This window comes from Silurus aristotelis, assembly GCF_946808225.1.
Source record: "Silurus aristotelis genome assembly, chromosome: 27".
NCBI lineage: Eukaryota > Metazoa > Chordata > Actinopteri > Siluriformes > Siluridae > Silurus > Silurus aristotelis.
Window position 1 is genome coordinate 11,509,480 of NC_139600.1, and position 22,101 is coordinate 11,531,580.

General features: G+C 35.0%; 1 protein-coding gene across 4 annotated transcripts; it reads left to right on the forward strand.

Moving 5' to 3' along the window:
- The first annotated feature begins 35 nt into the window (after nucleotides 1-35).
- On the forward strand, nucleotides 36-20,378 carry LOC310721259 (adenylate cyclase type 4). 4 transcript variants are annotated; one of them, XM_083532762.1, is made up of 26 exons: nucleotides 36-224; nucleotides 4,739-5,487; nucleotides 6,462-6,659; nucleotides 7,447-7,608; nucleotides 7,975-8,124; nucleotides 8,464-8,609; nucleotides 8,708-8,819; nucleotides 8,953-9,080; nucleotides 10,560-10,718; nucleotides 11,122-11,281; nucleotides 11,377-11,538; nucleotides 12,600-12,643; nucleotides 12,751-12,813; nucleotides 12,938-13,001; nucleotides 13,103-13,200; nucleotides 13,441-13,525; nucleotides 13,944-14,078; nucleotides 14,169-14,249; nucleotides 14,906-15,084; nucleotides 15,203-15,287; nucleotides 15,393-15,551; nucleotides 16,148-16,294; nucleotides 16,602-16,709; nucleotides 17,618-17,732; nucleotides 18,425-18,549; nucleotides 19,865-20,378. In XM_083532762.1, the coding sequence occupies exons 2-26, from the start codon at nucleotides 4,930-4,932 to the stop codon at nucleotides 19,997-19,999; spliced, it is 3,558 nt and encodes a 1,185-aa protein (XP_083388888.1). In that variant the 5' UTR covers nucleotides 36-224; nucleotides 4,739-4,929; the 3' UTR covers nucleotides 20,000-20,378. The 4 variants fall into 4 exon arrangements, with proteins under 4 accessions (XP_083388888.1, XP_083388890.1, XP_083388891.1 ...); XM_083532764.1 differs by having other exon boundaries at nucleotides 11,122-11,278; XM_083532765.1 differs by lacking the exon at nucleotides 36-224 and adding an exon at nucleotides 1,337-1,942 and having other exon boundaries at nucleotides 11,122-11,278.
- Nucleotides 20,379-22,101: the final 1,723 nt, after the last annotated feature.

Below are 22,101 nucleotides of genomic sequence, written 5' to 3' on the forward strand. Positions count from 1 at the left end.
TACTTGTATTCTGAAAATTTACCAGGCTTATTGTACTGTATTTAAAGTGTTGTTCAACTGGTTTTACGTGCTTGGGTGAGGAAAAATGGAACAGCAATTTATTTCTGGAGCATTCCTCTACATCAGGGTAACAAAGAAACAACAGTAAATGAAAAAGTCAGAGAACATGGAGCAAATACGGCACTCGCAATAGGTGTGTTTACAAGGAAAGGTGTATTTGACAGGTAAATGTGACAAGATTTTCTTTCATATAACTCAGGCTGCCACATTCTTAAAGCTGGGGGGCAAATTATATCAGATAGACATTGTTTTGGTGAGATTAGATACATCTGTGCGATTAGCTACAGACAGTCTGGAATAAAAAATTTTTCTTTTAATTTACTTTCTGATGTTACTTTTCTTTCTGTTGTTAGAAAATGTAAGGGTGTATTACAAATTTCTCTGTACAAAAAGTTCATTAATATCGGCTTATATTACAGCATGGGTAAACTACTGTAACTTTAATGCTGGTGTTTTACAAACTACCTTGTAGCAGCTACATTTTTAACAAGGACCAAAAAGAGGGATCCTAATTCCCCTTATGTGTAAGCTCTTTCTTGGCTTTCTGTTAAGATTTTTACATATGTTTTTATGTGTATAAATTCTATATAGTCCTGCTCCTCACACACCATTGATATTCCTCCTCTCTTGCTCTCCTACCAGAAAGCAAAACTCCTTGTAATCAACTTCATTTGTTTATTACACATTAATTACTGTAGTTTATCTTAAAAGTCTGAAATAAATTCTATAAGAACTTAAATTTTATATGAAGTCCATTCCATCTTTAGCCGTCTTTTAAAGCATATTTTCTCCATCTTTTGACGTGGCTCGTAAACCCTATTTTGATTATTTGTTTTATAATTATAGTTAATGCGATGCTTTATGATTTTATGTATAGCAAGTTGGATTTGTTTTTCAAATTTGACCTGAATTAAAATTAAGTCATCAGAAGTTTGAAACATTGAATTTTGGCATTAAATATATAACAATGAACAACAGATTACAACAATATATTTATATATTTTTTTATTATGTATTTTTTGTTTATATGTCTGTCTTGACTGTACTCTGTTTGACTTTTATTTCGACACAACATATGTCCATAATAATATGAAACCATGAAAGTCGATCAAAAACATTAGCATAGTCAACTGCTTGATATGAAGTGAAAGAACTCCAGTTTACTGTACTCCAGGACTTCAGTAGAATATGCAAAAAAAAAATAATTGCAATAAATTACCATATCATAAAATGAATCTGAATTCTGTTTGAATATATAATTATAGAAAATCAATCAAGGAATTGTGTGAGCACAAAATCAAAGCACTTTCTAATAAACTATCAGCGTTTCCAAATTTGATACAGTGATTGAACTTTTGGTTTAAACTTACAATATTACATATTAGTATTATTAACTGTGAAGTGTCAACAATTAGAAAAAATAGTCAAAAGTAGGAAAGAACCTGGAATGGATTGTGTGTTTCTATACATTGTCTTTACATGTTCAAAATATCACATACCTCATGTTCTTTATGGTTTCTATTTTACTCAATTTCATGTGCACGACTTAATATATACATTTCAGTTCTGTTTTTGGGCACCTGGACTACCTGACTTACAAATGGTTAGGCAGTAATGGTTTGTGTCATTGACAAGCCTGATGATGTAAAAAAAGAGGAAGCATTTAGGAATAAAGGAGGAGCATGATAAAGGAGGGATATGATGAACTGAGAGAAAGAGGGAACAGAATAGAGAGTGGGTGGAAGAGGAAAAACAGAGATGTATGTATGTATCGCGAGCACAGAGATAGGGTAATGAGACGAGCTTGGTAGAGAGAGATGTGAGAGAGACAGGGAATGAAAATAAATAAAGACCAATGAACATGGGCAAAGGAAAGTCAAAGGTAATGCCATACAATTATTCACCTATTGATTCAATGTATTTTTAGCACAGTCAGTTGTTGACTATGTCTCTCTAAAATGTATTCTAAATTTGTCTGAACTGTTTGCAAGAGCAGAAATTATTTATTAACTATTCGTTACGCGACCAGTTTAATTATTTTATTTGTGGTTGCTGAAATTAGCAGTGTTTTCGGTCATATCGGAGTGACATGTTTCTCTCTGGGTTCTTGTTACTTCTAGGCCTTTGTATTGATGTTTGAAGGGGAAGCAAAGGTTCAGCATTAGATTCATTGTTATGACTGGTCAATTTGAAATACAGGAAATACCTATTATAGGTTTACAGCAATCACTAGAAGCTTCTTTAGCCACAAAACCAGGCCTGTTCTTTGAAATGTGAAAAAAGAAAAGGAAGCTTAAAACTGCTTTATTGTACATTTTAGCCAATATTAGTTATTCAAATGTATGCTAAGTTTGATATAACTTTATGCTATCAACTCTAAAAACATTTTAACATTATTTAATAATTCAATTTCTTAAATAGATTACATTTAAAGCATATGGCAGATGGCCTTCTTCAGATCAACTTCCAATTATCTTGTTTATACATCTGAGCATTTAAGGGTTAAGGGGCTTTAAGAGCCCAGCAGTGGCAGCTTAATGGTGCTACAATATAAACTCACAACTGTCCTATCAGAAGTCCAACCAAGCAGCACTGAATACTAATTTAAAACATAATTTTTTGTATTTTGTAACTGTATATAGATACTTTGTTATGCTTTAAATCTGTAGGGTTGAATGTTTAATTTTTTTTCTAAAATCTACTATTAACCTAGTAGCAATATGAACATATCACTAAGAGCATTTGACCTTTTAGACATTTTTTTATTGTTTAAGAAACACGTTGAGCAAAAACACTATAAATTTTTTTTTCTATTTCCTCTAATTACCACAGGGTGAAGAAGTATATTGTTACGTGCATTGCACTTAATTGTCTCTTAACTAGTTTGAGAATTGTCGAAAATGAAATTTGGTACTATATGTCCATGAGTACTATTATGCCGAAGAAGAACTGATGACGATGTTGACGTCATTTTGTGCCGTGGTTTTGAAAAAGTGTTTATTGAGATCAGCATGGTCTTAAAGTAAAAGGTCAAACTCTTTGTTCTGACTTACCCATATTCAAAAGATTCAATACAAAGTGGAAACATAATATGACATGAATCATCCAAAGAGAATAAATTGATAAAGGGAACATTTACAAAATGTTTATTACATAATGCATAAGTTAAAGGTAAAGATAAAGAAAAATATGAGCGCATCATAAGTAGGTGCTGAATGAAACCATTTCACACATTATCATAATTTAAACAATTCAAAATATAAAGTAGTAAATAGAACTAGGTAATATTGTACATCCACCACCAACCACCCACTTTATTAGAACATTTATATAACCATGTTTATGTGGAAGAAGCACAATGCAGATAAATGTCAAAAACTTAAAACATTAAAAAATTCATGTTCCTATTAAGTTTGACTTTAAGGTTTGTATGTTGTTGGCAGGTGCGCCCCCCCCCCTCTCTCTCTCTCTCTCTCTCTCTCTCTCTCTCTCTCTCTCTCTCTCTCTCCCTCTCCCTTCTCTCTCTCTCTCTCTCTCTCTCTCTCTCTCTCTCTCTCTCTCTCTCTCTCTCTCCATTTTTACCTGTAGAAGTGTTCCCCATTTACAAATATTTTTTTTTCAACATAGTATTTCCTTTTTTCATTTTTACTGGTTCCAGTTACTATTAACTGTGGATAGTGACTCATAATTTGTATTTGTTTTGTAATAACCACTTCATTAGCATGTATTTGTGAAATATGATGTTTTACCTGAATTCATCAGGTTTTTCATAGCTAACAGAATAAAACAGTTTGTGTATATGGAATAGTTTACAGATAGGTGAGTGTTTTATTAGCAGTAGAAGAGATGCTTTTAGAAAAAAAGGCAGGATGATTAAGTGAATAAACGAGCTAATTCAAGGCTGCATTTCCCAGACATCTTTCAAGTCACTGATGATGCCCAAATGTGCAATAAATCTTATTGGGTGAACAAGAATGCTTAAAAGACATATAAGTAAACAAATAAATAAGTAAATAAATAAATAATGGCATGTTCACTGGGCATTACTTTCCGGTTGTTTTTCAGCTGATTGTTGCTAATCTTGCCACAGGAAAATGATCTTGTTTGCATCTTCCCAGTGAACACAAAGGATAGTGTGTGAGTTTTTGCATATGTGTCGAAATTAGTACCAAACTATATGCAAAGTCAGTGTACTGATAGTGTGTAGTTAACCAAACACCCACACATAGGTTTGTGTGTGAAGAACATAAATGCCTTTGACAATTCTTCTTGCTGTTGTTGGTTCGTTATCATGCAGTTCTCATTACAGAAACGCAAACATACTTTGTAGGTCAGTGGTGCTCCAGTCCTGGAGAACCGGAATCAAGGAGTTTCCCAAACTTTAGTATCAATGACAGGTAAAGGCTTACAGGTAAAATGGTTATCCTTGGTTGTGAAATCCATTTTTTTTAAGGAATTCTGACAAATTTTTAGCAAACAGCTTTATTATGGTTAGGTTCACATTAAATCTGGAGCTTATCCCAGAAACAGTGGGAATGAGGCAGGAAAAACACCCAGTCATACATACACTCACCTTAATACATAAACACAGTATAACTTTGACTGTCTTAGAAAGTAATTGGCAATAACATAATGTTTTTTTAAATGATTGTTATTCTTGTTCTTTTTCTAACTATAGGAAAGCCTGAAGTGTGAAATGTGGTCTGCAGATTTTCATTTCATTTGGAAGTTAAGAGGACAACCTGGTGTTTCCTCATCATAGCCCAAACGACTGGATGATTTGACCATTCTGTCATTAATAGACTTTTTTAATGCAGCCTATATATTATATCTGCATCTAACAAAGTTTATGATCTCTATTGAGCCATTATGCAGGATGACTCAGATGATGGCATTAAAATGAACACCAAAACTCCAGAGGACTTGTCACACCAAAACGGGAATGTAAACCAAATCAGAAAACAGAGTCAGCAAGATAAAACACAGAAAGACCACTATTCTTCGCAGGATGAGGAAAAACAACTCAATGGTAATGGAAATAGGCCTCTCAACATTGAGCTAGGTATTGCTAAGACAGAGAACAGTCCAGAGCCTCTTCAAACATGCACATCTTTTAGGACGTCCAGTGCAACCCCGAATGTCTTTTCCAATGTAGAACGCAATAATATCAGGGCTCCTGGGAACTGCTTACAATCCCGCAGAACTAACCATGATTGTACAGAAGCAGAGCCAGATGTCACTGGAGTACCTGAGAGTCAGAGTGTGAAAATCCAGCGCAGTGCTGCCAAAGGGGCATCTCGCTTTTACCAGGCAGTGCGGCTAGGATTTCTGCAGTGCCTGGAGGACACACCATTTGTTGTACCAGGCCTGGTATTGATCATCATATTTTGTGTGACCCTCATCGTTGTCATCGCTGCTACTGAAAGAGTAAGCCAAAGAAATGAAGGAATTAATCTATTCAGTCATCCATTTAATATCTTATCCAATTGTAATGTAATATTCATACCGTATTCTTGATCTAGCTCTCTGTTGTGTGCAAAAGTTTTGTAGTAACATTTTACTTATATGACATGCATAAGCATTGACTGACCACTGATATAATTCAATATAAACAATTATTCTAATAAGCATCAGCTGTTATAAAGCCTTTAATTAATTCCGATGAACCCCACAAAACAGCCCTAAGTCATGTGACCTGGATTTTTATTTGCATACGATTGTGTTATGACGTTTATATTATTGTAACAATGTGACGTTTTAAACATCAGACCCAAATTCATTCAGTTTCACAAAAAAACATTTAAAAAAAGTATTTATCAATTCTTTTCATTCTATCATAAAAGTCGTTACTTATTTATTATAAATAAATATTTATGCATATTGGCATGTTTATGACTAAGCTGTTATTTCTTACATTTAAACTGTATTAATCAAAACATTTGTCAGCTGATGATTGATGGAATAAGCCTTTATACAGTAAAAGTTTGGGAAACAGGCAGGCAATGGATAGAGTTGTGATACTTAACGATATTTATTTTAGTATTTCCTCCATTTAATGCCTTAAAAAAAAGAAGAAAAAGCACACAATTCTGATGTTGTAGGTCTGCTCACTGATCATGATCATAGAGACCACTGCACCCATTGACTGTCTTTTTCACAAGACACTCAATGAAATGCAAACAGGTTATAAATACACTTAATTTTTGATCACCAGCAGGTGTACCCACTCACACATTACCCACTCATTATCTGTAACCTCAGTGTTTATTTAGATCATTACTATTACATGTCACTTGTCATTATGGGTTGTCATGTAACAATATGAACATTAGCTTTAAGAAAAGTTTTAGTGAATTTACTAATTTTGTTCTTCTTTTTTTCTACCTTTTATCTCTCTATAGCATATCAATGGTTATGTAGGAGCATTAGCAGTGGTGTGTGTTGTTCTCTGTCTTTATGTCCCGCTGTTGGTGTGTTTGCCATGTCTGCCCACCTTGCGCAGGTGTGAACAGATGCTTGCGCTCTCCATCTGGTTCACACTATTCATCATTGCCATTGTCTTCATCTTCACCGACAAAGTCATCACAGCATGGGAACAAGTCAGTCTCATTTTTACCTGTTTCTTTAAATAGCTCCTCCACTAGCCAGTGAAATTATTATCAAGAGGATTAGTCATATATCAGGAAGGCTGATAAATTCAGAATAGCATGTGATAGACACATAACAATACCCTGTTTAACACGGTTTTACACCCGTAAATGCATAACAATTCCAAAAGCTTAAAAGTTTAAAATATATGTTAATGGATAAGGATCTTATTATGATTTTCTTAAAATGATTATCTAATTTGTGCAAAATGAACAAAACCCACCTACATCCACCTTATTATTTTTTTTTTTTTATCAAATAATATAAGAAATAATACCATTGCATCATTTTGTGTGAAGAATTTGGTTAAATATGGTTTCAGAACACAATAGTAAAATACAAAAGTAGTTCCTACATCTGTAGCATACAAAAATGGAACTAAAGCAATATGCTAACAAATCTAACTAGCAGAACTCGAAAATTAATTAAAAAAAAAACTATACAGCTTCAAGGAATACTAGCAATAACTACTGTGCAACAACATCCTCTATTTACAGACTCAGCATATTAACTGATTGCTTAACTAAAGTCTTGAAGTCGTTTTGCTTTATTTGAATGTCTATGTCATTTAATCCCTGAAGAATAAGCATAATAACCTGGTCTACATGCCTATAGAACTTATACATCTGATATAATAGATCTGAAAAATCTACCTATTGCATGTAGTATACAATGTTTTTATTAAACACTATATAACCCATGTCTATATCTGTGTCTCACACTCTTTGTCTCTCTTAGGTGCCATTTTTTCTCTTTCTCTCTCTATCAGTATACACAATCTTGCCTCTTACTCTTTGGTGGGCTATTATCTTTGGAATCGGAGCCAGTTTGTGTCACATCATCATCATTAGCGTCATTGTGTCCATCAGCAGCCCTAGGCCACGAGATGTGGAAGTGCAGGTAAGATACACGCACAGCCATAAAAGTACAGGAGAGTGTTAAGAGTCAAATGCAAAATTATTCAAATGAGCAACAGCTAGAAATTCACAGGCTACCCACAAAAATAAAACAGACACCGACACACAACATTTAAGACACATATTTACATTTGATGCTAAACATCATCATTTGCATCCTGTCTCATTTTCCATTCAGGCATATATGAAAAAATATATTCAAAAGGGTATCTAATTTTGTCCTATAATTTTGTTAGGATTTAGGCTATTCATTTGGTTTTATGAATCTGCAAAATATAATCAAAATGTACACGTGTATGTTTGTGCTTGTCAAAAGGATTAGCAGTTATAAAAACCTTCTCTTTTTTAGATCGTAGCAAATACAGTGCTGTTTGTGTGTATCAATTGCGTGGGACTCTTTCACCTCTGGCTTACTGAGAATGCACGCAGAAAGTCCACCATTAGCCGAGAAGCCTTTAGCTACAACCGCTCCAAAAGAGCAACACAGAAGCGTGATCAGGTATACATAAACACACGCATACACACTCATTGCAAGTGGCAGTATAAGAGATTAGTGTTGTGCAAAGTTCAAAATGTATTTGATCTGGTCAATGATCAGTATGATCACAATGGGAGGGCTCAGTGGTTAAGGTATTGGGTTACTGATCGAAAGGTTGGGGGTTCAAGCCCCGGTATTGCCGAGCTGCTTTTCTTGGGCCCTTGCTGGAATATGTGAAGAGCGAATTTCACTGTGCTGTAATGTATATGTGACAAATAAAGGCTATTCTATTCTACTATTAACTTAAACCGAAGAAGAAGAAAAAAACACAGATCATTTAAGTCCCGCCCCTTTCCACAGGAACACCTCCTCCTGTCCGTGCTGCCGCGAGGCATTGCCATGGAGCTCAAAGGGGAGGTTGTCAAAAGCCTCTCAAAAACATTTTCAGGACCCGACAACATGCCAAACTTCCACAACTTGTATGTCAAGCAGCACAAAGACGTCAGGTGACAGCTCAAGTAGTCAAATAAACTTATACCCTGAATGCTGGCATACGTTAACAGATTCAAATAGCTGAAATGAGGCTTGTTGTTCTTTTCTGCAGTATTCTGTATGCAGACATTGTAGGTTTCACCATTCTTGCCAGCACCTACACTCCCGAGGAACTTGTCGTCGTCCTTAACAAACTCTTTGGCAAGTTCGACGATATTGCAAAGGTGAACACTTCTGTTGCACTGTTCATTTGCGTTGCTCCTAATCTGGAACATTTTATGTCACAAAATAATACATTTAACAAAATCAGGCTCAGGAAATGTTTTTTTTTTGTTCACACACTTGCTCGCTTTGCAGAAAAATGACTGTCTACGTATCAAGATTCTGGGTGACTGCTACTACTGCGTTTCAGGTCTTCCAGATGCGAACCCTAACCATGCACGCAACTGTGTACAGATGGGACTGGATATGTGCACTGCCATAAAGTCAGTCATAATGGTCTTGGTTACAGTGGCATAGCTGTCCTTTGCTGAATAATCTGGTTTACAGTGTGTGCATTCTTATGCCATAGATTTTTATGTCTATACACACCAATGATCATCAATTAACTTGATCAAGGCCTGCCTACTTTCACAGAAATAGACCTTTGACTGATATTCCAAAGCTCAGTGGTTAAGGTACTGGGTTACTGATCGGAAGGTTGGGGGTTCAAGCCCCGGTATCCCATTTTTAAAGGGATGATGCCTTTAAGCATTATATGTAGAGTAGTTTAAAAATAATGCAGAAAAGGTCAGTAGGTGTGGAAATGACAGGAGGAAGAAAAGCTAAAGTGTTAGGATCTGCAGAGGTGGAAAGAGTAATACAATATTAAAGTATTCTTACTTCAATTGAAATTTCAAGTACAGGTAAAGTTTCCTGTTTAAAAATCTATTCAGGTAAAATTAAAAAGTGGATCGTTTAAATTTACTTAAAGTAAAATGTACCAAGTTACTTTTTTAAGGGTGAGGTTGGGGATTAAAGTGTATTTCAATAATACAAGATATAAATCTAAAAGTAATTGTTTTTAATTAAAGGAACACCTTTACAAATGAATGTGTAATAAAAAATAAAACAGGCTAATGTGCATCATTTACTATCACAGCAAAAAAAAAGAAAATGTCCTGTTGTAATGTCATTTATGATAATGAGAGCAATTTCAAATATAGATTCAGAATTAAAACAGTGGTCGCACTCATTCAACAACTTCCAATTTGCAGCATTTTGCTTTTAGCTGGTTCTGCATCACTGGTGTCTGTCTTGTCCGTCTCAATCTTTCTTTCTTGTGATTTTAGCGTGTTTGTTCTCCGTCCATCTATCAGTGCAGTAGTTTCCGGGGCACAATTCTTTTCTCTTTGCATTACATTTGTTTATTTGTTTACTCAGTAACAGATATTATTAAATGTAGTTAAGTACAATACTTCAAACAAAACATACTTAAGTAAAAGTAAAATTTCTGATTTTTAAAACTACTTTAAAAAGTAGTACACAAAAAAAAACCCTCTGAGGATTTGGCTATGAATCATACTGTGAGACTTCAAAAAAGTACTTGTCAAACACTATATATATCAACAGTGATAGATTAATAAATTCTGAATCAATGGGTAGGAGCCTATGCACCACCACCCCTGGTCAGTATTCGATACCTGCACAACATTTTTTATTCTTGATTTGTTCAATAACACATTAACATATTCAGCTTCCTCTACTAAACCAGACATGTCAAGACCAAAGAAAAGATATAAAATTCAGATTATCAAAATGCAGATAGTGAGCAATATTTCAACCGCAGTGGTGTAATGGTTTTAAAAAATTTAAAGGCAAATTATATCTATTTATGCCTCATTCTCTTTTTTTAATTTTGACCTTGATAATGCACTAACTGCGTTCATTGTCCTAGAAATAACCTTTGGTCGTGTTTTTCACAGTAAGCTGAGGGAGGCGACAGGTGTGGAGATCAGCATGAGGGTTGGCGTGCACTCAGGAAACGTGCTTTGCGGGGTAATCGGCTTGCTCAAGTGGCAGTACGACGTCTGGTCAAATGACGTCACTCTAGCCAACCGCATGGAGTCTGGAGGTATTCCGGGGTAAGTCATCTGAAGACTAATCGGGTGGAGCCTGGTTTCATTGTGCCATGGTGAACAACTAATCATAAAATCATGACAATCATACGTTTTTTTCTCTTTAAGAAAAATAACAATATAATTACACAGTTGTGTAATGCATTCTCTGACTTTTTTTTGTGTCGTGTTGTACTGAAAACCCTAGACTGTATGATCACATGATCAGCTTTAATATTAAATACAATTTAGGGCTTAAATCATGTTTTTTTCTTGCTACTGAAGTAAACCAATACCTGTTTTCTGACATCCTCAAAACTGGCAGCAGACCAACATTTTTGGAAAATGATACAGTGATTAATACTTATATTGCCACATTGATATGTGTTTTTAAAAAGCATTTTCTTTATAAATATGTTTGCCGTTATAGAAGGGTTCACATTACAGAAGAGACTCTTGGAAACTTAGGTGGGGCATATCAAGTTGAAGAGGGAAACGGAGCCAGTCGGGATTCTGCTTTGGAGGGCAGGAAGACATACCTAGTGATTGACCCTAGCACACAGACCAGCACTGACACAAAACCAAAGGTAGTTACACATTTTCATTGATTATTTGGGAGGTTGTTTAAAAAACGGTAGTGGCAGAGTGACAATTGGCTGCTTCTTGTTTTTCTCTATACGCATAGACCATGCTGGCTACAAGTAGTAGACAAAAGCAGCGAGCATCAGTGAGAATGTCTCAGTATCTACAGTCCTGGAAGAGCATCAACCCCTTCTCAGAACTCAACCGAGCAGAGGACGCTCCCCTCAGCCCATTGCGTGATTTCAGTGAGCCTCAAGGGGACACAGTGAGTTCTCTCTATTCTTATGAACTTAACTTGAGAACATGCTGTTTTATCTAAAACTAAAACTTCTTATAGTGTCAAATACAGAGATGGATAGTAATGAAGTACAAATACTCTGTTACTGTACTTAAATAAATTTTTCTGGTATCAGTACTTTATTTCAATATTAATTTTTATTATAACTTTTTACTTTCACTCATTAAAATGTTTACACAAATATCTATAATGTCTACATTTTTTAACCAGACTCGTTACCTGAGTTTTAATCTATTTGGTGACATGCTCAATATTTTATCTTTATATTGTGTGCCGTTTTCAGCTTACCAGAACTACCTTAGTTGTAAATGTCCATATCCAATGACTTCTCATAAGGAGACTTCAAAAACCTAACATGCAGAGTATGTAGGAATTAATTTGTTTTTAAGGCAGCCCAGAGAAATGATTTTTCCTTGCCACAGTCGCCACCGGCTTGCTCATCAGGGACAAACTTACTCATAAAGAACATATTTATTTTTAATCACCGCATTATCTGTGTAAAGTTGCTTTGAGACAATGTTCATTGTTAAAAGCGCTATACAAATAAAAATGAATTGAATTGAATTGAATTGAAATGATGTCTGCCTATTGCAGAGGTTAAAAAAGTATTGCTTAGAAATTAGAATTGCTCAGAAATTAGCATTTAGGTCCAGCTTGCAGTCCCAAAAAAAAGCCAGCAAGGCCTTTGGCTCTTTTTTGTGCATAAATATTTAATTATATAGCAGAACTATCCAAGCAATATAATGTGTCCACTGAGACATCAAAACAAAAATAACACATAGCTTCGAATTGTGGATTATGCAGTAAATACGACTCCAATTCAGACACATTATAATATATAGTGTGTCTTGTGGGCTTTAATAAATCCTTGTAGACTTGTGTGACCACAATAAACATTAGCTAGTTTAAATGCACAGAAGATATCTTTAGGTATACCATGATCTTTTAATGTACTTTTTAATATTTAAAATATGCCATGTCTTCAAAGTTCACAAGTGACTTTTTTATTGCACTTTTATGATTTACAGGAATCAGTAAACCATCAGCCATATACTTCCGAACGGGAAAGAAGGTATGAAGCACAGGCTTGCTGTGATTTAACATTAAATTGTGTTTTTGTCCAATCGTGGCTCTTGATTATGTCAAATTGTTTGTCTTTCTTTCTACTTTTCCTTTCAGGCATTCATTTGTGTCCGAAAATGGGTCAAGTGTGTCACTGGATCCCCCACTAGACACTTCAGGGTGAGAGAATATAAGAATCAGAATATACACACACGCACACACACACACACACACACACACACACACACACACACACACACACACACACACAATGTTTTACTGATGTGTCTTTATTATTTTATAGATCAAAAACCAAGAAACTCAATTGGTTGACACTGCTTTTCCGGGATCTAAATATGGAGAAGCAGGTGGGACACCAGCTCTTTACTATGTGTCTTTATTAACAATAAAACAATAAAATATAAAGACAATTGATCATAATTTCTTTTTATGTTTTCTTTTCTTTAAGTATCTGCAGAGTGATGTAAAAGATATCCATCAGTCTGCAGCCTGTCTGGCTGTTATCTTCATTGTCATATTCATCGTACAGATGCTCACCTCTCAAAAGTGCGATACGTTTGATTTAATGAAAGTCTTGAATGAACTGAAGTGATAAACCTCTTTAAAGTGACAACTTTCAAATGATATTAATTATCTATCTATCTATCTATCTATCTATCTATCTATCTATCTATCTATCTATCTATCTATCTATCTATCTATCTATCTATCTATCTATCTATCTATCTATCTGTCTGTCTGTCTGTCTGTCTGTCTGTCTGTCTGTCTGTCTGTCTACAACTGAAGAAATACACCTCTGGCGATATCATATGGAGTCACCTTACCTGTTCAGTTGCTAATACTGCTGGTAATCAGCCTTGGATTTGTGAAGGTAACTATTATGTCCACTATTAATTAAGAACACCTCAAGTGAGCCAATCACATGGCAGCAGCACGAAGCGAAAAAGAATATGCAGTCTAGAACTTCAGTAAATAAAGTACATTTTAGACAATTAGGCTGGTTAGAGCTTTTCAGAAAATTGCCCACTTTGGATTTACCTACAGTTTCTAGGATTAAAACTTTACATTGAGAAGTTTGCAGGTGGCAAAGCATCCATTGAGCATTAATGGCTTGTGGATGATAGAGATCAGAGAAAAATAAGCAGACTTTGGGATTTATATAATTCTGTACATAATTTTCATACATTTTTGCGCATGGTATTTGTAATAAAGTAAAATAAATAAATAAATAAATAAATAAATAAAATACAAGAACCTTATTATCCCTATTTGTATGTGTGTTTCTGCAGTGGAACACTAAGATCTCACCTAGCATAAAATGGATGTCATTACTACCATGTGGAATGGTCACCAAGACGGTGCTGAGGCTAATCCTGATCTTCACCTGTCTCCTCATCACACTACTAATGGCCATTCTGAATTTGGTAAGGATATCTGCACACACTGTCACATTTACATCTACACAAATGCTTACTCTGGTCTTCCACCTAGAATTAATTTTTGCCATGTTTCAGGTGTTTATTCCAGGTGATAACTGCCTAAACTCCACTGACAGTGCCATCACATTTGATCATCTAAATCTCTATTCTGTACCGGTAGGGATACTAGGATTATGTTATGAAATGTTTATCCTGTTTTCTTTGTTCATTTTGAGAAATATATAAATAGTACTACACAACATATCTTCCTAATTTCACAGTATAGACAGAATATACACTATATGGACAAAGGTATTGGGACACCTGACTTTTACAGCCATTTAAGGCTGTTACCACAAACTGTTACCACAAAGTTTGGGGCAGGCAATTGTATAGGGTGTATTTGGATGCAGTAGCATATAATTTTCCATTCCAAACCCCCGTGTATATGGTTTATATACATTGGTTGGAGTGAATGATCTTGAGTTCAACCCTATTGAACACTTTTGGGATGAATTTGAAGGCTGATTGCCCCCCAGGCCTCCTCGCCCTTCATCAGAACCTAAACTTTATTAATGGCACAAATCTCCACAGAACACTCCACAGGACTGGGATGTTCAAAAAGCACATGCAAATGCGACTTATGGTCAGGTGTCCACAAACCTTTGTCCATATAGTGTAATATTGTGGGTCATTCACATATTTGCGATTACATATTAGTGCTAGAAGTATAGTAAGGACATAGATTATATATAGATTTTCTAACATTAGATTGCAATAAATTTGTCACTGATGGACCTTTCTTGTGTGTTTTTTTGTGTGTGTTTCTCCAGTATTATCTGCATTGCTGTATATTGGCGATGCTGGGGGTGGTGGTGTTTGTACGAGTCTGGTTTTCCGTTAAACTCTTTCTCCTGACCCTCGCACTAGTTGTCTACCTCGCTCTCTTTCTGTATGTGTATGCGCCTCGTTCGGATTGCTACGTACTGCAACTCTACAACGGTTCCATCAAGTAAGAACAAACATTTATTGATTTAATACAGTCAGGTGCAGAAAAAAGGCTTTTCATGTTAACAAAGTAAAAATATTCCTGCAATAATACTGAACCTGTTTCTGTTTTCCCGTGTTAGACCTGGAATTCTAAAGGAGCCTAAGATTATGTCAGGCATTTGGCTCTGCATTTTCTACTTCACCTTTCTAATTCTTGCTCGGCAGGTAGGCTTTGTATACCTATTGTAGGTGACTCTACTTTCATGTGATATAACACTGTAAGTATTTTAGGACTGTTCATTATAAGCTGCCAGTGTAAATGTTTGTTAGGACGAGTTGGCCTGTCGAGTCGAGTTCCTCCTTAAAAAATGTTTTGAGAAAGAACGAGAGGAGATGGAGATGACTGAAAACGTCAACAAGCTCCTCCTCGAAAATCTGCTGCCTAGTCATGTTACTGACTTCTTCATTGGCAAAATTGTCCCCAATCAGGTAATACAAGTATGACACATAAAAATGGAACATACATTAACTGAAAACAAAAGTGAATAATGTGATCTGTTCAGTACTACGTTTAATAAAGTTTAATGTTATTAAACATCCTTGGAAAAAAATTTGTTATCAATTTTATTATAAATTGTCAGAAATTCAAAAGGAACAGCCTTAACTCTGACAGTACTGACACTGGAGACTCCAACTATTATTATAATATAAACTGGTATTTATAAACTGTCACATTAACATAAACTTTTGATTTGCCTTGTACTGTAGTTGGGTCTGTCAAAAAATCTGACAAATCAGATTTAATCATTCGATCATTTAAAAATGTGTTCTTGTATATTGATTGAACAATTATTTAAACACTGGATACCTACATAACGATGATTAAAAAGCCCACAGAAATGAATATGGTTATTGGTTTGTTTGCAGCCTATGTAGCCTTACAAATAGAGTAAAAAACACATCACACAAATCAGCATTAATGACTCAGGGCCAAATTCTTGCAAAGCAAATACTGTTTACCTTCTTCTACATAATTCATCCTCTAGTTTTCAATTTTATTTGCCACCTGTATGTTTTTCTTTCAGGACTTGTACAGTCAGTCTTGTGAAGCTGTGTGTGTGATGTTTGCCTCAGTGCCAGAGTTTAAAGAATTCTATACAGAAAGCAATATAAATGGAGATGGCCTGGAGTGTTTGCGATTCCTCAATGAAATTATCACAGACTTTGATGAGGTAAAACATTTTTATAATTCCTATTATAATCTGTTGTCAAGCTGGAGAGAATAGGTTCCCCTTTGAGTCTGCTTTCTATCAAAGATTCTTCATCATGCCATCAGCATAAAAGAGTTTTTGCTTGCCACTTGCTCAGTATGGACCTTATTCTAGATATGGATTCATGGAAAGCTGACTTATGAAATTGTCAATTGTTACTAATAGTGTTGCTATTAAAGTAACTGAAGTAATTTAAATGACCTTCTTTGCCTTGCTTTCACGTTAGAGTATCTGACCTATCTCGTCTTTTCTTTTGTTCACTCTTAAGCTCCTCAGCAAGCCCAAATTCAGTGTAGTTGAAAAAATTAAAACTATTGGCACCACATACATGGCTGCTGCTGGATTGACCAAACCCAACACAGAAGAGGAGCGAAAGGTAAGAAAACTAAAAGTAAATTATGGGAAGGTGTGTCTTTTAACAATAAGTACCTCGATTTAAATAAAATGTCTCATTATTTTTTAATTTGGTAGGTTTGTTTGCGATTGTTGGAATGTGCTACACAGACAGGCTAGTTTTAAATCTAGGTGTAGTGCAGAGTAATTACTATTACTAATAATGTAATCTATTATAGTGAGACAATAAACAGAAAGAAGATTTATATGTCTAATTTTATAGATGAGCTTTGGCTAGAAATATTCTACATTATAAGTATTTATTTACTAGTGATTTAGGTTCCCCTTTGTTTGGAAATATCTGTAGCAATTTTAGTAAAGCACAAGTTAAGTAAAACTTGTGTTCAGAGAAAAAATCATATTTTATATATGTGCAAGCTGGTAAAATGGACATGTCATTTTGGAACATAATTGTATTTGTGCAGTATACACACTATTTACCAAGATGTCTTTTAGGGGAAATCTCATTTGCATACTGAAATAGAGTATTGTAGTAAATTAAATGAAAATTAAGCAACAGAGAACACATTTTGGATGTGTTTTTCCATACATCACTGGTAGTGATGTGACCTATGTTAGGGTTTGGTGTGGAATATAGCCCCTGGCAATAAGGCAGCACTTGTTGCCTTTACTGGTGTTACATTATGTTCATTATGTATTTCCACATTCCATTTATAAAGGATAAACACCAATTCACTGCTCTTTAAACTTTCGTTAGAACTATTTAACTAAAACATTACCAAAAATAAAACTTAAATTGTAATATAGTAAAAAAATAAATATACATTTCTCTATTTTATATTAAAGAAAATAATACATTTGTAAAACTATTTCTACACCCAGGGAGAAAAAAAGCTTCTTTTTTTTCTTTTGATCTGTCACTTCTTGTAGGACAGTAATGCATGCAAGCATAATGTACGAAGTATGGTGGACTTCGCCATGGCTTTGATGGGGAGACTGGAAAACATCAACAGGCATTCGTTCAACAACTTCAAACTCAGGATAGGTACAGTGAATAATCAGGAACATACATCTGTAATGGCTTGTGAAAGATGTTTACACTGAATATTTTACATTTTCTGTATAGTTTTATAATATATATATTTCTAAAAACTACCACAGAAACCTCTTCTGTTTCACTTCCTACCAGACATACTGTATGCTGTATACTATGCATTGCAAGTTGTTAACAAATTGATTAGGTCATTTGCGTAGATATAAAGGCTATGGTGGTTCTGAAAAGCAATGATTTTTTCAAATCGTAATCTGTAAAGTTTGCAGAGTCTGCACTCATGATAGCCTCAGATTCTGATCTTGGCTGACAGGATTGAACCTAATGTGGTCTTTGGCTCCATCCACCTTCTGGTTCAGTGTTCTCAGATTTTTTTCAGCTCATCACAGTTGTAAAGAGTGGTTATTTGAGTCAGCCTATCTGTGGGTTTAAACCAGTCTGACATTGCATCTCTGATGTCTCTCATAAACAAGGTGTTTCCACCCTAAGAACTGTTTCTCACTAAATCACTTTTGTTTAGAATGTAGAGTATGGAAATCACAATGTATACTGTAGGCTCAGGATCTACTACAAAGAGGGTGCTGATAATTAATGAATAAATGTACATACTTTAATGGGTTTTCAATCATAATGCATTCTTTGATAAAAACTGTACTGCTTTTTTTGTACTCTATTCTTTATTTCAGGAATTAACCATGGTCCTGTCATTGCCGGGGTAATTGGAGCTCATAAACCTCAGTATGACATCTGGGGAAATGCTGTGAATGTAGCCAGCAGAATGGACAGCACTGGTGTACTAAATAAAATACAGGTGGGAAAGAGATGAGGAAATCAAATAATTACAAACAGTCATATTTCAGTCATCTTTAGTCAGATAGCTGGAGTAATACAGTATATGGCAGATACAAGTTAGCTGACACTGATATAATCAGATTATACTACAATAAAAATACTTGATATTGTTAAGCTTAAGCTAAAATACTGTTAGGGCTTTCAATCGATGACAATATTTAATCCCGATTAATCGCATGACTGTCATGAGTTAACTCACAATTAACCAAAACTTCATCATACATTTTTATCTGTTCTAAATGTACCTTAAATGAATACTTTTCAAGGTTTTAATACTCTAATCAAAATGGGCATGTGGACAAATATGGATGCTTTATGCAAATTTATGTTTATTATTAGTGAAACCATACTCAAAATAAAGCATAAAGACAAAAAATTATTGTAAAGGTTTTAAAGTAATTATGGTGTTTTAAATCATCAAAACACCAAACAGAACTTTGGCAATGTTTCCACACGGACGGTTTTAACTGCCGGATGTGTGCATCATGGCGAATTTTGTTGCTTGATTTGAGACTTGGCGCATCAGTAAACAAATGTTTAGTGATCAAAAATGATTTTCCCTTAAATTTATACATTTTTAAATATCTGAGTAAAGAAAGGGTGCCATGAATAAATGTGTTGAGTTGAAGCTTTCAATTTAGCCTCCTTTATGTTTATTTATTTTTATTTTTAATAAAAAATGGTTAAACAGAATTGCTTGCTGCATTAATCGCGCGTTGATAAAATTAGACTTTAGAATTAGAATTAGAATTAATTTGCGTTAAAGCGTTATTAACGCGGTACTTTTGACAGCCCTAAAACTATTGTATAATTGTTCCCTCTTCTTAACTTAATGTACATATTTTTTTAAAAGGATGTTTGTTTGCTTGGTGTAATTCAGCTCTTTATATAAGATTTTAAAGGTGCAGTTTTGGGATTGACTCTGTAAATTAGGGGTCACCAACCTTTTTGAAACTGAGAGCTACTTCTTGGGTACTGATTAATGTAAAGGGCTACCAGTTTGATACACACAGATTTTTCAGCTTGATCTGAAATAACAAATTTGCTCAATTTACCTTTTATTATGTTATTATTAATAATTAATGATATTCATCTATGTGAAGACACTGATCATGTTAATGATTTATCATAATCATTATCAACAATGATTAACAAAGTAGGAACATTTTTAGTAAAGGCCCGCAGGCTACTCATGTGGTCCTTGCAGGCTACCTGGTGCCCAGGGCACCATGTTGGTGACCCCTGCTGTAAGTGTTGTTTGCTGCCTCCTTTAGGTGACTGAAGAAACTGCGCAGGTGGTTGAGAGCATTGGTTTCACAGTGACCAAGAGAGGCATCGTTAACGTGAAAGGAAAAGGACAGCTTACCACTTACTTCATCAACACTGATCCACCATCACAGCACCAATAAGCGCTATTGAGAAAACTGTTCAAACCCTGTACTGTATGGATATCACTCAGAATCCTATCTGTGAAGGCTGCATTGCTAATTATGTATTTGATATTATATACCCTGCCTTTATCAATTTTATACCTTAGGAAATGAGTAATAAGTGAGATGAATTTCAGACAGAAATCTGCAAAAAAGAAAATGATTTTGCAACAGTACCTCGTTCTGTAGTTGGAAAAATGTGATTGAAGAATAAAATAATTCCTGTACAGCTAATGCTGCACTTTAAATGTTTACAAACCATGTGGCCTTGCACATCTGCCAAATGCACTTCCCTGATATTAGAATATGTCTTTGTGTTGTATGTTTTCATAAATGCCTATTTATTAAAGAACTTTCCACACTTCTACCAGTTATCAGTTTCTAATTAAAAATCCTATACATAAGTCCTATAGTTGATTAATTATCAAACATACAGCGACCCGCAGCAACAAGGCAACTGGAGACCAGTCTTGTTCAACGTAAGCTGCCGATTTCAGACGTTGTGAATGACGGCAACCATTGGTGACTAGATGTGAGAATGTTCAGCGACACAACAAAGTTGAGAAACGTTTATCTTTATGCAAATATGAATGATGGAGCCAACTGAATGTAGCATTAGTCTAATGCAGAGAGGTGCATTATACTTGTAATATGTACTTTTTACAGTACAGTAAATTTGTCATGTTAGGAAACTGAGTTTAGAGCTCAGGGTCAGCCATGTTACAGCACCACTGGAGCACAGGGGGATAAGGGCCTTGCTCAAGGGCCCTAAGATTGGCAGCTTGACAATACCAGGGCTTGAACCCCAATCTTCCAATCAGTAACTGAGCTACCACCTCCATTATAATGATGAGGCTAAACAAACAAGCCAAACAAAAAAAGAAAATCACTGGCTGTATTTATGAAGATTTACAAGCTATAAGGAAATTTACTATCATATTATTCTCAAATAATCAATAAACTTTCATATTTATGGATCTTCTACTGAGTATAGCAGAGATTTTAAAATCCTGCTTTAAACACTTATAACCATAACCTTACAAATTAGTAAAATTGTCTAAAATGTGATTTGTTTGACTTTACTTGCTCCTTAAGGGTTGTGTTAGCAAACTGAAAAACTTGCTGATGCTGCCTAAGGCAAATGTCTGTGTTGTGAAAGCCAGGAACTGGTGGTGGTGTCATCTCCTGTCTTCTCCCCCTTACTTGTACCTGTACAACTCTTTTATCTTCTCCATAATAACTCACAAATTGTAAATAGCTCATATGGCCAGTGTTTTCTCAAATAAAAACAGTACTTTGCAAAACTGTCTACATTTTGGCTTCTAACAGGTATTCAGCTTTCTTTAGACTGTTTTTTCTGATCTCCCCAATTTCCAGGTCAAACAGCAGACCCACCATTTTAAATTTAAACTCTGGAAAGACCTAATTAGACCAAAGAAAGCCTTAAGGTCACAGTCAGCGGGCTGGTGGGGAAATCAGTGGAGTTAGTGTTAGGGTTCATAGTCCTTAATTCAGAAATGAACTCTGTCTACTGTTTGTGTAGAGTTGTACATGTTCTCCTGTGTTTTCAAATTTCCATCCGCTTTCACCTCATAAAAAACATGATTGTACATACAGAGGCTACTCTTCATTTGTCAAAAAGCCTGCGTATGTGTATAAGCTAATGTAACATCCAGGGTGTATTCTCAGCCATGGCTCATTTTTCCAGGAATTGACCTCACACCAGGATAAACCACTGAATATACATAAATGGGTGAGGGAATGAACACTGGAATTAACGGAAACATGATTTGTCTCAGTCAACAATGCACCGTATCAGTATGGTTACAGAAAATTAGTAGTCAGGTTAGACATATGACTACATGTGTTTAGCTCAGGTTATATTACACTGCTATTGTGATTTTTATTTTTTTTTTTACAGCTACCCTGAATGGAAATTACTTGCCTTTTGGTGGTTAAAGACAAAAAATGAGGAAGAAAAAGAAGGAAATCTATTGATTTGGAACAAAAGTAAATACTGCAACTGTAAAATTAGTTTAAAAGCAATTTTTATTATATGGTCATTAAAAAAACAACAACCA

Coding starts and splice junctions, on each gene's coding strand:
- LOC310721259 (XM_083532762.1), top strand. CDS start 4,930: ATGCAGGATGACTCAGATGATGGCATTAAAATGAACACCAAAACTCCA. Junction 16,710..17,617: donor ACACAGAAGAGGAGCGAAAG/GTAAGAAAACTA, acceptor CACTTCTTGTAG/GACAGTAATGCATGCAAGCA. Junction 17,733..18,424: donor CAACTTCAAACTCAGGATAG/GTACAGTGAATA, acceptor TCTTTATTTCAG/GAATTAACCATGGTCCTGTC.